This window comes from Triticum dicoccoides, chromosome 4B (assembly GCF_002162155.2).
Source record: "Triticum dicoccoides isolate Atlit2015 ecotype Zavitan chromosome 4B, WEW_v2.0, whole genome shotgun sequence".
Lineage (NCBI taxonomy): Eukaryota > Viridiplantae > Streptophyta > Magnoliopsida > Poales > Poaceae > Triticum > Triticum dicoccoides.
Window position 1 is genome coordinate 115,919,191 of NC_041387.1, and position 16,999 is coordinate 115,936,189.

Sequence of the window (16,999 nt, forward strand, 5' to 3'; positions counted from 1 at the left end):
TGTCCGATCTACTTTGTTTTGCAATCTTTACTTTTCAATCTATATCATAAAAATACCAAATATATTTATCTTATCTTATTATCTCTATCAGATCTCACTTTCGCAAGTTACCGTGAAGGGATTGGCAACCCCTTTATCGCATTGGTTGCAAGGTTCTTGTTTGTTTGTGTAGGTACGAGGGACTTGCGTGGAGCCTCCTACTGGATTGATACCTTGGTTCTCAAAAACTGAGGGAAATACTTACGCTACTTTGCTACATCACCCTTTCCTCTTCAAGGGAAAACCAACACAGTGCTCAAGAGGTAGCACGCGCCCCCTCCTTGCCCAACAAGTCCTCTCCTCTTTTCTATTGTTGGTTGTCGTTCGCACAGCCGCCACCGGAGTTCTGTCGTCGTCGTTGCGCCGTTGTCTCCAGGGCTTCACTATCGGAGGCCAGAATCTACATTGCCGCCGACCGTAGTTCCCCACCACTGGACGTCACCCTGGTATGTCTAACTCCCCATATATACACCTCGTGCTCTACGTGTTCAATGAAATATCCGAGCCAGATTTTGATTCTTTCGGTCATTATTCCTAGGTCACCAATGGATTCATCGTGGAACGATGGCTATGGGGACTCTGACCTTGACGAATTCATATTCAACGAGTTCATCGCCTCGTTGGATTCGAACAATGAGGATGACAAAATGATGATGATGAGCATCCAACAGAAGTTGGAGAAGGAAGACGAGCACGTTATGCACTATAAACAATATTTATGTTTGAACTATGTTTGGATCATGTATTCTTAAGTACGAACAATTTGTATTTGTATGCACTGAACTATGTTTGGCTAAGATGATCGACGTACATGTGTTTGTATGTATTTGATGTTTCCAAAGTAAGAAGTATGGTTGCAAAATGCATTATTTGAGAACAGCTTGGTCATTGTCCGTGTCCGCGAATCCTACTTGCTAGGTACTCTAGTTGACCTAGGACTATTAGGAGTACATCTGACATATTGGCATCAATGACCTGCACCAAAGAAGTTTCTATACACACCTTATATTGGAAAAATAAAAATGAATAATTATGAAAAAAAATAAAAAAATCTAGAACTTATTTCTGATTAAATTTGACTTTCTTTTGCACTAGTATATATTTTTTAAAGAAACAAAATCCCGTTCATTTTACCATGAAGACAACGGTTTTTTTTGCTTCACGGTGTTTTTTACAAATACAATATACGGTCAATTTTATTTCGAAAACATTCTTATTTGTATACATGAAAAAGGTATGATAGGACAAGTGTAGGACCGATTCTTCATAATAGGTTAGATCACGCCAATATCAATTCTTTTTATTCCAAGGCGAAGATTGAATCACTTAGCCAACATCCAGAAGCTATTGGCACTTTGTTGAATCGAAATAAAGAATACCACCGCATCCATAACCGTTTTTCATTTGTGTGTAGAAAAAGCCACATACCCTATCATATTATATTACTTCCATTGAAAAATAATAGACAATCTTTTTTTTGCACATAAAGAAATAAAGAAGCCATCGAAATACTAAGCGTACTAAAGTCACGAAAATTGAAGGTAAGTTTAAATCCATCATGAAATAGGTGGCTTTATTCTTTTATTTCATTTTGATTTTCCCTCTTCCTCTATCCCTATCCTCTAGGTACAGCGTTTGCATCAATAGAGAACCTTTTCCTATGTATGAATCTATATTATTCCATTCCAATTTCTTCCCGAAACTTCCCAAGAAAATCCCGAATTGGATCCAAAATTGACAGGTTAATGTGAGCTTATCCATGCGGTTAGGCACTCTTCAAATAGGAATCCATTTTCTAACTGGCTTCATGCCATAATGAAAACGCAATTTCTGTTTTTCTTGAAGACGAATACGATATTGCTCCTTTTTTCCAGAATTGAATATTTTTTAACATTACTTCCGGATTTAGGTGTTTTTCTAGTGAGTCCTTGTAAAGCTCCCAGAGGGCGTATTTTTTTTAAATGAGGTCCTCGATAACGGGACATGAAGACTCCTTGTGTATATAGACCCAAGAACAAAACGTCCGTATGTGAGTTTCTTTGACAAACATTTGATGGTAATCTACGTTGTGACTTATTATCGAGAGCGGATGTTTGGCTCCCGGGAGCCATGGAGGCCTTTTTTTGAAAACAAATCAAAATTCAAACTTTTCAGTTTCAAAAAATCTGAAAAAAAATGTGCAAGTAAACAAGTATGTTATGCCTGTATGTGTAAAATTTTAGAATGAAAACGTTGAAATGTGACCTGTACAAAAAAGACAAATTCATGGCCTGGGAGGATGAATAGTATCATGTGTTAAAAAGTTCCAGGTTTGTCTTTTTTGCACATCCTCATTTCAACTTATTTTGCCCTGAAAATTTACACACATGTGTGTGTTGTGCCTTCATGTATATGTGTGTGTTTTTTTCAGAATTTTTTGAGATGTAGAAAATATGAAATTTGACAAAATTCAAAATTTTCAAAACCAAGCTCCATGGAACTCGGCCTCCAAAGACAATATCCACTTATTATCTCCTTATTTTATCAGAATTGCTAAATTAATTTATCCACCTAACTAATGATGGATTTCCTCCAACGTTTCTGTCTATTTTTCTTATCACCCTCTCGATCTCTTGCTCATAGTGTAGAATTAATCTATATATTGGAGTAAAGTGAGGACGAAGATATAGGGATGGAAGGCTACCTGACATTTGCTACAATGGGACATAACTTTAAATGTTTTTCAATGGACTCGGTCCAACTATGCCATACATTGATAGGTAACAGTAGCTCGGAGAGTAAGATGAGACCACAAGCCCGATATCCGAGCTCTACTTCATTTTATTTGTAATGAAAATAGATAGCTTCATTCGTCACCGATACCCTTAGCTAGCTATAGCTGCTAGTTACAGTCACAGGAGGCGGACGCCACTGTCATCGGGTAGGGAAAGGAGTTGCCGTACTGAAACGACACAGGGAAGCTGGGCTCGATGGTCCCGCCGCCATTGACGAGGCAGTCGTTGAAGGCGAGGCGGCGGAACTTGTCAGGGTCGATGACATCATTTGAGGCGAAGTCGCCGCATGCGACGTGGACGTCGCACACGGCGCAGTCGATGCAGGTGTTGGTGAACTCCACGCTGTAGGTCGGCATGCCGCCGGCCATGCTCGGCGCGTTGAACTGGGAGACCTCCAGGAGGTCCTTGGAGCACTCCTCCAGCTCCAACGGCTCCGCCGAGTGACCTCCGCCGCCGTTCGATGACATGGAGGATGCATTGACGCCGAGCATCTTGCGCATCTGATTCCGAGGCGGCCGCGGCAAGGAAGATGCTGAAACTAGCAGAAACAAAACAAGTGAGCAAAAGATGCGGATGTATGCTCACGTACGTACGACATTCACTACCTTCACCGCAAGCTTGGAGCAGGAGCATGGTGACGACGACCAAAGCCGCAGCGCTTGAACGAACACGAAAACACGCCATGGAGCCTGCGTGGTCTAGCTCTGAGGCTGATCTAACCCTTCTCAGTCGCTGCTACCTTGACTTGCCCTGCACCGGGCGTTGGTACTTATAGTACGAGCAAGTTTCCTTGGCAAACTAAACGCCAGCGCACCATAATTTACTGATGGCTTGGGAAACGAAGCTAGCTAGCTAGGCTGATGCTTTGGGTCGAACACCGTGGAGTTAATAACCTGGACGTGCCCACGGCGAGCCAATGCATGCATTGCGCCGGCGCCGCCGAGTTAATAACCGAGGCATCCGCTACGGCCAGCCAATGCATGCATTGCGCCGACGCGGCGGCGCTGGCCATTTCAACGGTCGGCCTCTCGTGCATACGCGCGAGAGACTTGATTGATGGTTGTTAGTTGGTGGCCTCGATCTCCACGTTCACGATGCACACGCGCCCACTGCTAAATTACTAGCACTACTAGCTGCTGTACCGTGTTGGAATAAGCCACGGCGTCTGGTGCGGTCAGGCTTATCGGACGCATCGGCTACGCGCAGAACGTGCGGGACGCAGCGGAAGCATGACGAGTGTGCGTACTGGTGGAACTGGGCACCGGTTCGTGGAGTAGGGGCCATTGGAAGCAGCCGCGTCGTGCGTGTGGCCGGGCTGAGCGGATCGTGCGTGCATGGGTGCATGCAAGGTAGTGGGTTAGTTGGATTAGTAGGGGTTAGCAGCCGAGTGTGACGGCTGGCCTTGTGTACTGGTATTTAAGGTGATGAGATGAATGAGAAAGTGTGGCCGTGAGGGCTGGATAAAATAATGTAGTCTTTGTGCTCATCAAGGGAGAGTGTTCTGGGCAAAGCCGATGGCCTTCTTCTCGGACGCAGCTCCTCTGATGTACGGCGCACTCGCTGACGTGTAGACCCGAACCCATGCGTCAGTGGCCCAACGTCAGGTGGCCGTACGTCAGGGGATCCGGCTCCCTTCTTTTCTGGTTGTGTGTGTGTGTGCATGTTCTTGTGTTTTTGAGAGAAACCATGAGAGAAGAGAGTTGTGCGAAGCAGCACAAGGAAGAAGAAAGCGGCGCTGCGCATGGAGGCGGCGCCAACATACCGCACGTGTATATCGTAGACTGAGACTGGCCGCCAAGCTAGCCGCACGACTCCCTCTTTGACATCGTTATGCCTTGTACAATGAGAGGTGCTTAGGGGAGATGCTTAGAGAAATAAATCAGGCTTTTTTTAAGCATCGGTGCTTATTTGTACAGAATAAATGCTTAACTAAGCGTCTCTCCTGTAGAAATATGCACCGGTGTTTCAGAAAAACCCGGTTTATTTTTCTAAGCATCTCTTTTTTTTTCATTCATATCATCAAGATTAAAGTACAAGTCACGTAAGGAGCGACATGACAAAACTGAAAAGATAGCAGAACATCTCTGAGCTTGACACCAACGTCCATCACCTGCCTCCGGCATCACGACAGCAGCCACTGAAGAAAAGAATGATGGATCACCTCCTCACCCGAGCTCGACGCGGCTCCATTGCTGATATGCAGCTTTGCAGACCTCCAAGGTGGCTCACCAAAAGTGAAGCCCTTATCGTTGAATGAATCAGACCGGGGCAACACCTCGGACACGCCATCGAACTCCAGATCTGGCACCCCACCGACTAAGACGTCGCGGAAGAAAACCATACCTACCATCCACGAACCACGAACCCAACATATGTTCAGTCTTCCAGATGTCATCAATGCAGACCACAATCTGCATCCGCTCCTGCACTACCTCCCAACTCCGCGCCGACGCTGGAGCAAACGCCGTCGCAACGGCGGAGCCCGAGGACACAGGTCCACCACGAGGATGCCGCCGCCGCCACGCCATCCTTGCTTGAACAGACTGGTTTCCAAATCCATCCCCAACTATAGGACCAATGGCCTTGTCAAGGAAAGATCTGAAGAATCTTTATTCAGTGTTGTCATCGTCGCCGCCGAAACAAAGACGATGAACAGCCTAAAGATCTAAACTACGAGGAAGTAAAAATGATCCACATGCGTGGATCCGGCGACCCCCTCACCACCGACGACCGAGGTCGCCGGCGGAGGGGAGCCGCCAGAGGATGGCGCTGGAAGATTGGGTCTCCTGGCGGCGGCTAGGGTTCCAGCCGCCAGGGACAGTTCTAAGCATCTCTCTAAGCATCTCCCACTGTACAAGGCTTTACTGGATTGTGTACACGCGCTCACCGTGATGCCCCCGCGCCATGGTGACCTCCGCGGCCCAGCGACCTCGTGCTGGCCCACGCGAAGGAGACCCGGCGGCGGCCGCGGTGCTGCCTCCCTGCGACGGCGTCACGGCGGCTTCCTTGCCATTCGAAGCTGCTGTTTCGCTGTAGAGCAAAAACGTTGGTGTTTTGCTGTAACTGAATGAATGGGATGTACAAATAAGTCCTTGTTGTTTTGCTGCAACTGAATGAAAGTGGATGTGCAGAAAATACTTGAATAGATACAAGAAATCTTTGCTCTTTTGCTATTGCTGTACATACTGAAATTGCAGATTTACAGAACGAATGTGAATTGGTTCCAGAATACGTCTTGTCTGTATCTATGGTGAGCTGAACTTTCTGCTATTGTCTGCGACAAATTCAGGACACAGGAGGCTCACACTCAGATGGGTGCATTTGATTAATTAGATAGTCCATGCCATGCACTCAAGGACATAAGCAGGCAATCATTTCAACATCACCTCTATGCAATAAACTGGAGCAAAAAACATGAAACAAGATTCTTGCACTGCAGTTCGAAATTCCACCATGGCCATTTTGATGAATATTTAGACATAAATATTCTGAAGAAATACAATATTCAGACATAAATATTCAGAAAGAAAATGATAATCTCCTAGCAAATATTGGCAGAAAGGTCATCTAAAATTCATCCAACACTAGCAATGTGTCGGTGCATTGCAACAGATCCAAATTAGAATAATACTTGTTCACAGACTTGAGAGAAAACACTCTTGTTTCACTCAAAATATATTCTTCGGACTGTTTTGATACGGTGAGGGAGGGATGTGGTTGGTTTCAAAATACTAAGGGGTTTTCTGCAAATTAAAGCAGAGAAGTGAGCTATTGTTGCAAAAAGGCCACTACTTACCTCAGTCGTTAGATGCAGATTTAATGGTCAGAAATGATGAATGGCAGACACATCATCATCACCAACTGAGTCTTTTATAGGAGTAGAGACATGAGCGTCAACACCAAGTTGTCATTAAGAAGTGCATCATAAGATTTCAGAAAATGAGAAGATTGGTCGAGCTTGAACAACACCTGCAGTTTGACATAAATAGATAAGTTTGTGTGTGTGTGTATACATTTTTTTAAAAGGAAAGTAAATTGTATGGGCATGTGCACAAAGGATCGGTGACACCGTTGCTTATTACGAGTAGTAGTGATGCGTGCTCCGAAAGGCGAGTCACGACTGGCATAGAGGAATGGCTCATGGGCGTGGCCGGCGGAGGGTGTGGGATCACAGACAAGGCTGGCGGAGGGCGGGGGTCATGGTCGAGGCCGATGGAGGGCTAGCGCTGCTGGACGCGATGGGGTGGTCGTCGCAGAGCTAGGGCACATGATGATCGGCGGCGGTGCAGGACTAGACTCCATGGCGGCGCAGATTGAGCACAATTCGTTTTCCTTTTTTCTTTTGTCGAATCATTAAGCTACTAGTCCCTCCTTTTCGGTTTATAGGGCTCAATTAAAAAATCTGATCACCTACTTTGAATATAATTGAGCGAAACAGACACTTGGGATGACAGTAATATGCAATGCACCTAGTAGGTCTTCATACTTTGATCGGTCCCTGTTATCGGATTAAGGCTTAAACTCTACCATGCCATGACCAACGCTTTATCCTCCTCCGAGGAGAAATTGCTCCCCCCTTCTTTTTTTGGAAGCAAAATCCTCCTCCTCAAGTGGAGTGGACAAAGACATGTCATCTATGCTTACCAGCCCATTCATCATCCCCATATATGATTGTTGACTACATTACCATAATTACAAAAAGCAGTGAGTCATGCAAATTTTCATGCAAAATTATTACTGTGTGTTGTACAAAAAACAAATGAAAACCATATTTTTCACCTTTCATTTGTTTCCATTGGCGTTGTACATGTCAGTCATCATCGTCCTCGCGGAAGGTCTGCGGAATCTGGTCTAAAGTGGAACAGAGTCGAGATTTTTTTTTTTTTTACATCAGAACAGGGTCGAAATTGACCGGGATCTCTACCAATTTGACATTTTAGAAGGTCATGGTTAGAGTTGGACGGGCCGTACGAGTTCAAGCCAAGATACCCATGTGTACACCAGGATATCGTATAGAAATCAGCTTACCCCTTTGCATATGCTATACCTGTATGCTGTTTTCGTCCCAGAATATTACAAACTCAAGTTATATACAAGGACCTGTTCCACTATACAAGTGGCATGTGCAGATCAGTCGAGCAAATCTTGCTATACAGGAGTGCCCCACCAAAGAATAGGGGAAGAATCTTGTCTATCTATCTATATCTCTATGCAGATCAACTCGAGGTAAGTTTCTTGCTGTTCCTAACTAGCAGGTCTCCGCTTGCTGCCCAGCGTTTTGGCTGGGTTAGTTTTAGCGATCTGACAGAACGGAATCGCTCCACGAAAGCATGAAATCGTGCGCGACCGATGGCAAATCTGCGCAGGAGAGTACGATAGACATGTGAATCGGTAAGCAGGGAGAAATGTTTCGGCGGATGACAAGAGCAAGAAAAATCTAGTTTGATCGACTTACCTTGGAGAACCTCAAGAGCAACCGAAGGTATATCTATCTGATCTTCCACCAGCTTGTATACATCAACAAGCTGCAAAGGAGAAACAAGTTGCGGTAATCCATCATCAAGAAATTTATATTTTATGGCTAATTTTAACATGGTCCCTCTTACCTCACATGTGAGTTAAGAAGGTAAGAGTTACAAATATCCACTACTAAATGAAATCGACGGCTCAAATCTACAGAAACCTTATCTGGCAAACTGCCCCTGAACCGCACGATCTCTGTCCGATGGGTGGCAGTTTTCGCAAAAACAAAAACAAAAAACTTAAAATGAAGGAACTGCCATGGCAGTTTTGCAAAATGCCACCCCAGCTCACCCAATACACACAAAAATGCCATCTGGGGGGTTCGCAACAGCCACCCTAGCTGGCGAACGTTCGCTAGCTATGGGGATCCCAAATCTATTATATACTCTTACATCTCAGGTGAAAAGAGGAGGTAAGAGGGACCATGTTAAAAAGTACCTCATCCACGTGCAACCTGGAGTCCTCGGTGAAAGCCATTACAAGTTGTCTCCTGATCCCAGAATCAATAAGGAACAGCCGTGCTCCATCTTTTATTGTGCCAGTGAGATCCAGTTTCTTCTCCAGTTTTTGGCTCGACACAGTTTGCCTGCAGTACGAAAGATCAGAATACTTGCAGGAACAGCTAGACAGATAAAGCATGACAGAAACAGTGGGTTCAATACTCACAGGCTATTGCTCTTCAGTGCAGGATTGGTACTCATCTTTGACACGTTTTCCTTGGCAAGAACTATAAGGTTTTCTAGTCGTTTCCACTGGAACAATCCATCTTTGAATAACACCTGGCGGGAGATGGTGATAATATCTCAGAAATGTTATAAACAACAACAGTGGCTCCTGCGTATTCGAGAAAATAAAAGCTTGCTGTTTTTTTTTCTGTACCCGTGTACCAATGCTTTTCACATTACCAATTGGGGTCATGTTAAGAGGGTTCTTAGAAATTATAGCATACCTGTATCAGCCGTTCACGGAGAGCAGGATTTGGATCTGTCAAAAGACGGTTTGCTATATACGGATATGCGACCTAAATATGAAGAAACATACAGTGAAGGGCATAAGTAACCAAACAAATGTACACTATTGTTTTCATAACTGAAAAGGTAGCAAATGCCATACCTCAAGGAACTTAAATTCAGGCTTAAGAGTAAAGCAAATTCCTTCTTGTGTCAACAAAGAGCGAATGACCAAAGAAAATCTTTCTGGGATGCGGATAGGGTAATTGTACACGAGCTGATTAAACTTCCCTGTAATTTTCAGTTTCATTCATTAGCAAATGAAGTATATACATGAACATATAGAGCGGTGTTAACACTAAGAATGCATCATTAGGGGAAGCAAAACAAAAAGAATGTTTCAACATTTGTGAGCACCCACAAGGGATGCGTTAAAAAAGTATCATGAACTAATGATCAAGAACATTCACCCCAACAAACATGTAAACTGACAAGATATCAAGCAGACATATATACATTTACGAGCAGGATAAGAATTTAGGAAATAGGGATTACCAGTCACACTCCTGAAATTGAAGTCTGCCAAGCCTTTTCCAGCCGAGTTTTGCCAAATAGCTTCCAGAGCTGGGATAATTGGGGAAACATCTGTTCCACTAGCAAGAAAACCAAGCCTTGTGAAGTCATTTGCCATTTCTGCATAGTCTTCATTTACAGCATGAACTACAGCATCAATCAGGATTTCTTTGTTTTGCTGCATATATGAGAAACAGTGACAATAAAAAAATGTAAGTAATTTCTTATCTGCCAATGCAATAAATCACAAGAATGCATTCAGAATAAGGAAGGTTATCATTTCTTGTCTCTTGATAAGACTTATTTTGTAAGTAGCCGACGTACATTTTGACCACCTAAGTGAACAGTTCTTCCTACTAAAGAATCATTTGTAGTAGGGTATGCATGATAGATTATGGATTATATATTGACAGGCAAGCAAAAATAAGAATCCAATCAATTGCACTCGAAAGACGAATTCTGCCACTGCCAAAGAACCAAAAAAAGTCAGACCTGGCTAAGGACGGCGACATTGCCAAAGTCGACGTAAGCAATACGCCCATCTCGCATCGCAAAAACATTTCCAGGATGTGGATCTCCATGGAAAAGGCCAAATTCAAGCAACTGGCGCAGTGCTGCACTCACTCCAACTGTGAGAAAGCCTTCTACATCAATCCCAGCCTCTTTTATAGCCTGAGGGAATAAATTGAAAACTCAATGATGCTACAAATTTTAAATGAACTAATCCACCTTAGAAATAAGTAAAGGTTGATATGATGAATTCTACAAACCTGTGGATCAGTGCATCTGATTCCATCTATCCATTCCATCACCAAAACACGAGAACCTGAAAACTTATTATATACTAGAGGGATCTTCACAGTTGGATCATTCTTAAAATTTACTATGAAGTCCTCGATGTTTCTAGCTTCCTAATTGTGCAGAAAAGAAAGGTCGTCAACTCCCATTCAGGCATTCATCACCAAAATAAAAATTGAAACATAAAAACTGTGTTGCTGGAATGAAAACACCTATAGTATCTTAATGACACATAAAAGGTTGCAATACCTCCGTGCAAGGAAATAAGAAGGTTTTTGATACTGCACTTGTTATGCCTTCGGTTTTTAAATTAATTAAGATTTCCTATTTACTGCACTCGTGCATTGTAGGTGCAGTACAAACAGTGAACTTAAAAAAAATGCTGAACAATTGGTTGGTTATTGCACTGAAAGGCTGCATTAATCAGAACATACAAGCCACTGCCATGTCCTCCAGAAATAACAAGCAAGCACATCCATTGATACTTATGAGTTTTCCACATCAGAGTGGGTAAGTGCTTAGTACTACATGTACCATCTGAAGCATTTATCATATTTTCCATTCATTGGGTGCATCCAAAATTATAATTTGTTGCTTTGTTAGTGAAAACAGTGAAAGATCGTGATTATGATGTGAACGATCATGATTATGGTATGAACAAAAGGAGTATTGGTAGATTAACCATTCTGTGTGCTACCAACATCTATTCATGTGCCAATATTTTCTTCAAACATGCACGCACCATTTGTATGATACTCCCTCTGTCCCAAAATATAAGAACGTTTTTAACACTACACTAGTATCAAAAACGTTCTTATATTATGGGACGGAGGGAGTACAATATATCTCTAGCTATTAAGGCACTAAAAATTTTGATCATTTTTTAACTACTCACAAAAAGGCATCCCAGAACTATTCTACAAATTATACATTACATATGCTTCTGTAATTTTCATACACAATACATCACTACTCGTTTTATTTTTGCGGCAATACATCACTACTGATGAGAAGTTACTTTTATTTCGAAGTGTTAGAAGAGCTTCATGCACCTTTGAGCCATTTAGGAAACAGAACATCTTTGAACTATTAAAGGCATGAGTGTTCACATATATACATGATCACTTAATTTTAAAATATATCAAAAATGTCAACTTGAAATTCTCGCTGAAACATGCGGGCCTGACCCTAGTGATTCATTATTCTGCAACTTGACATCAACAAGAAAAAGGCACAAAGAAAATACTCACAAGAGTGTAATCAAGCTCTTCCAAAAGTTTTTCACCGAATTCATCAACAATAAGCTCTGCATTGCAGCCTAGTTTTTGAAGGCTAATCCCATTCAAAAAGGAAGCCAAAGTGCGGAAAAGGAACAGATCTCGGAATATTATTGGCTCAATCCCTGGCCTCTGAACCTGTAGTATGATTGAAACCAAAGAGATAAGCATAAAATGAACTCATTCAGTTTACAAGCCAAATAGATGGTTTATGAATTTAGCAAAAAGTAAAAGATAATTGTGGTAGTTATTAAGTTTCTTGCATCAACTAGTACGGCAATCCACATACACCTCAAACACCCCCTCTCATGTGTGGCTCAAATCAATAAGGCCTAAACATGGACACAAATAGGGCAGGCAATTTTTTATATTTAAATACCGAAAGCCCAGACTTGAACCCAAGACCTTTAGGATCTGATACTATATCAAGTTTCATGCACCAGCCAGTAGAACCAAAAATCCAAACTGACAGAGAAGGTTGGGCAATCCACATATACTTCAATAGTAGTATCAACATCTGGACATTCTGATTCTACTAGAGTATATATAAGCATTTTCATGAATGATGCAGGCTATAAAGGACACAAATTTCATCAGGGAGAAGGGGATAGACTATGTTTATAGTCATGTTTGTTAAAGAACCCCACTAAATGGTGCATCAAGTCACAAACGTCAGAGTATCCCAAGTAAGAAAAGAAAATGAAAGGAACACGAACCTTGATAGCAACATCATCACCGGTTTCTCTTAGAGTGGCACGGTAAACTTGGCCCAGACTTGCAGCTGCTATTGTCTCTGATGAAATTTTGCTGAATAGTTGTTCTAGAGGCTGGCCAAGTTCTTCCTCAATTATGGAAAAGGCCACCTACCAGGTATACAGCAATAAGCAAAGCTTAGTTAATCATCCTGATTTCATGAGCGTTTTCCACAATATGTGTCCACTGTCTAGAACAATTTGTAAAAGCATTCGACTGCAACCGTGTACCTGGTTAGCAAATGGAGGAACGTCATCTTGTAGGATACACAGTTCGCTCATATAATCCTCGCGAATAATATCAGGCCTATTAGCTAGAACCTGAAAAAATAATGTAACTAGACAATGTTGGAATTGTAAGACAGAACAGATAGCACAAGTGAAGTCTTATTTTTCTTCAATGAGATTAATCAGAAAGGGAAAAGAATTTAACCTGTCCTGCTTTTATGAATGACGGCCCGAGATCACATAAAAGATTGCGGAGCTGGCGGGCGCGGAATGGAACAATTTCTTCATCCCGTCCAACCAAGTAGTCATACACCAGAGATGACCAATAAAATCCTAGTTTCCAAATGATCTCCACTCCCCGACTAGCGAGGGATAGTACAGATCCACTTGATCCCAAGACTTTACTCCTGACCTATCGATTATGGAAATGGGCATAGTTAAAACCAAATTTCAACAAACCAACCTTGTAAACACAAATGCTCGTAGTGCGCCATACCATTTCTGGGGAGTACTTTCGGAAAGGCACGCAGACACCACGCTCGATATCAAGTTGCTCCAGTGCACTGTTGGGCTTTTTGCTGGGCATGCCTTTCGCAGCTGCGCCATTAGTTTGCGTGGGTAGGGTCCGAGAAGAGAGCGGGGCATTAGTTGATGCAGCATTGATGACATAGAGTGAAGATCGCTTTGTCCTTTTGGAAATACAGGATCTTGAACCGGCATATCGAGTATATGGCACTTGCCGGCTAGACATTGATAGACTGGGGCGATGCGGTGAAATAGATACAGAAGCTGTGCAGAGCTCCATGCTGAAAGTGCTATAAGCGATGATATCCGCGGAAAGGCAGGAAGCTGCATCAGTTATACTTCAATTCCTACATACTAGTATGCAGCACAAGTAACAGCCATATTTTACTTTCTAAATTTGAACTGCAAACCAGAGTTCTGAAGGTCACCTTTTGAGCTGTTTTTGATAGATATAAGCTGTTTTAATAGATATAGGGAGAAGGCAGTTTTAATCAACCCAAAGCGGTAAACACACAAACCCCATGTTTCTAACCTATATTAGATATGCAATCCCCAATTCCTCTGTCCCGCGTACTACAATCACAAGAGAATTCTCCCCATGCTATCACACAGGTTACTTGCAGAAGCCAATAATAATCTCAGGGCAGCGGAAAATTCGGGGAAACGACTGTTGACCAAAACTAGCCAACCAAATCAAACTCACCTAGAACAGACTGAGAAGCTGCTACTGATACTATGGACCTAATTCTACACGCGCGCACACGAATCCCCGTCCTCAAATGGTCCTAGAAACAACCACAACGAACCTGCGAAAACCAGGGCAGAATCCAGGCGAGGAACGGCTGCGAGAAGACGATACCGCAAGAATCGGCGGGGGTTCGGAGCCTCACCTTGTCTTCCGGCGAACTTTCGCCGTGGGGTTCGGGATTCGGTGAGCCCTCCGAGGCGAGCCGGGGCGTTGTGTACCGACTCCTCCTTTCGATTTGGGCGGGGAAGAAGCGCGTGCTCTTTTGTGGTGCCGAGCCAGCCGTGGCAGCGGTGGTGACGGACACAATGGTGAGAGAGTGTAGATAGCTGCTCACCGTGGCCATCCAATGTTAGCGCTGGCTGCCTAGCACGGCCACGTCGGCTCTCAAGGTGTGTCTCCAAACTGGAAACTTTGCTATCCACAAGTACGGAACGTGGTCACCTGTCCATGGAAAAAATCCTAAAATACGGGTGATAAGATGAAGGAAAACAGCTACCAACCAGGTAATTGACGTCTTAGAAGTTACTCCCTCCGTTCTGAAATAGATGACTAAACTTTGTACTAACTTTAGTATAAAGTTGGGTCATCTATTTTGAAACGGAGGAAGTAGAACACAAGTACAGTACACAACAAGATAAACTGCAATTAATTTTATAATAAAAAAATTTCTGAAACAAGGCAAAAGACATACTACCAATTTTATGGATTAAGAAGAGAGCAAGAGTTTGCCCGGTAATTGATGGAAAACCGGACTAAAGTTGTTGCACCCAGTCCACAACATAGTCAATGTGGACGCCGACATGGAACACAAAGCAACAAAGAAGAAATGATGTCCGCCGAGGAGTCGCAAGCGTCATCGTCATCATCGGTTGCCTTTGAGCAAGCAACTCTAACTTCACCAAAGAGCTCCACCATCAAAGCCAATCTGCACATAGTTGCACAGAAATCACGACATCACATGCGTCTATCGTGCCCACCACAAACAACCATCGAGTGCTTATCATCTTCATCACCTGGACTCGCTTCACCGCAGCTCCACTTCAAAGCAATCAGGCAACCCATAGAAGAGCACTCAGGCACGCTGAGACTATTAAAAGCCGAGCCACGACCCAAGCTCCTCTCAACGAGCATTGTTGCCAAACAACAATTAAGGAACGCATGCCTTGATGCCAAGAATGATGAACGTCGACACAACTCAATTGTTAATCTTTGTACTGTTCTAACTAACAATGACCAGCTGCTTCACTACGGGGCTAAAACTTCCCAGCCGAAATCCCCTGAAACACCACTGCCCTGAGCTAGCGGGGATCATGGCCTGCCGGAAGGTGGCGCTCCTAGCCATGCAAACCGGTGTCCCGCGACTATTCCCTCTATCCTGAAGCATGAACGTCCATTCCTTCACACGGGGGATGCCATTCGCGTTGTTTCTCAAAATAAAAGTTAACGAACGATCTAATTTTAACTTACAATTATGATTTACTCCTGCCGGCGTGCTCTTTCTCTCGTCAGCGACGCATGCGACCAACTAGTGCAGTTGGTGTATATTAAGGATGGGACAATTACGCTCAAGCCCCTAGTTGGAGCACACCCATTTGATTTGCCGCTAGTTTTGAAAAAACTGAATTTATGTTCAAGTGTGTTCGCTTGTCTTTCTCACTCACCCGCGGGACACTGCCAAGTGAGACCCAGCGCTCACAAAACCCTCCCTCTCTTTGGTCAGCTACTGTTTAGGGGGGGGGGGGTGTTGGGCAGCGGCAGAGTGTAACAAACAACCAAGAGGGGGCAAATTCCAACTAAAAGCAAAATATATATATGAAAGTGGATGCGGTTTAGTACTTCTCCGAATCAAGTTTGTTTACAATCAGAACATGGCTTACTGAGTTAACATTTGAATCAAATTCACATGGACATCATCTATTTTACATGGCAATCAAAATCTACACAACACCAGGACATCACTGAATCAATTTTCTTTAATTGAATTAAACATATTGCTTTGCTCCTTCAGTCCATCGGCTGTTCGGAAACAACTTTTGAAAGGTTCAACTCATCTGTAGTTGTTGTGTTGGCTCGTGCAGATGTAGCAGCACAAGCTGACGGCGATGATCAGTGGCGCACAACACGGTAGGAGCATGACATGACGAGAAGAACAACAACAGTGGTGGCGTGCAGATGCAGCATCAAGCTGTCGGCGATCATTAGTGGCACGCAACATGGCATGAGCACGGGATGATGAGAACACGGCCGACTTTGGACAAACCCAGAACTTCAAGTATTTTCGACCGGAGGGAGTTTTTTTCCATCAAACAGAGGGATTAGCTGACTATGTATGTATGGTGTACTTATTATCACATAGTTTTTCGACATTGCGTTTAAGATTATTGAACTTGAAACAATTAACTATCTTTGAAGATTTTCTCTTAAAACATAGGCAAATTTCATTAATTAAGAAGAAGAAACATGATTTTTGAAGTAGTCGAACCAAAGGTTAGTAAAAAGAAGTTACTCTCCGAGAATAATAAAACTCAGGGATTTCGCGCCGGTGATGGCCCAATTGTGTGTGTCACCTTTAATGTCAGAGACTACGTTCATCGACATCCTAGCTTTGCTACCGAAGATATGGGCATTTCGTTCGTTCCAAATTTTCCATGATATTAACATTATCAACAAATTCATCACTTTGGTGGTAATCCTTTGTAACACCCCAAAAATTCAACCATAATTTTATTAAGTAAAATTTGACCAGAAATAATTTTTTGAGCTATTTGAGGGCATTTATTAATTTCAGAGCCTTTTCTATTTTCTGTTTTAC

The 16,999-nt window shown here is 43.1% G+C and overlaps 2 protein-coding genes across 4 annotated transcripts; both read right to left on the bottom strand.

The window, feature by feature from the left end:
- Positions 1-2,816: 2,816 nt before the first annotated feature.
- LOC119293448 (TPD1 protein homolog 1B-like) lies at positions 2,817-3,528 on the bottom strand. Its single transcript, XM_037571933.1, has 2 exons — positions 3,419-3,528; positions 2,817-3,345 (listed from the first exon to the last, which is right to left on the bottom strand). The coding sequence occupies exons 1-2, from the start codon at positions 3,495-3,497 to the stop codon at positions 2,921-2,923; spliced, it is 504 nt and encodes a 167-aa protein (XP_037427830.1). The 5' UTR covers positions 3,498-3,528; the 3' UTR covers positions 2,817-2,920.
- A 4,293-nt stretch (positions 3,529-7,821) lies between these two features.
- On the bottom strand, positions 7,822-14,502 carry LOC119295367 (protein ACTIVITY OF BC1 COMPLEX KINASE 1, chloroplastic-like). Of its 3 annotated transcripts, none has more exons than XM_037573781.1 (15): positions 14,330-14,502; positions 13,411-13,729; positions 13,120-13,326; positions 12,918-13,007; positions 12,651-12,797; positions 11,908-12,072; positions 10,630-10,770; positions 10,352-10,531; positions 9,842-10,037; positions 9,450-9,577; positions 9,286-9,357; positions 9,003-9,115; positions 8,775-8,922; positions 8,269-8,338; positions 7,822-8,171 (listed from the first exon to the last, which is right to left on the bottom strand). In XM_037573781.1, the coding sequence occupies exons 2-15, from the start codon at positions 13,717-13,719 to the stop codon at positions 8,107-8,109; spliced, it is 2,031 nt and encodes a 676-aa protein (XP_037429678.1). In that variant the 5' UTR covers positions 13,720-13,729; positions 14,330-14,502; the 3' UTR covers positions 7,822-8,106. The 3 variants fall into 3 exon arrangements, with proteins under 3 accessions (XP_037429678.1, XP_037429677.1, XP_037429679.1); XM_037573780.1 differs by having other exon boundaries at positions 13,411-13,745; XM_037573782.1 differs by having other exon boundaries at positions 13,411-13,763.
- Between the last annotated feature and the right edge of the window lie 2,497 nt (positions 14,503-16,999).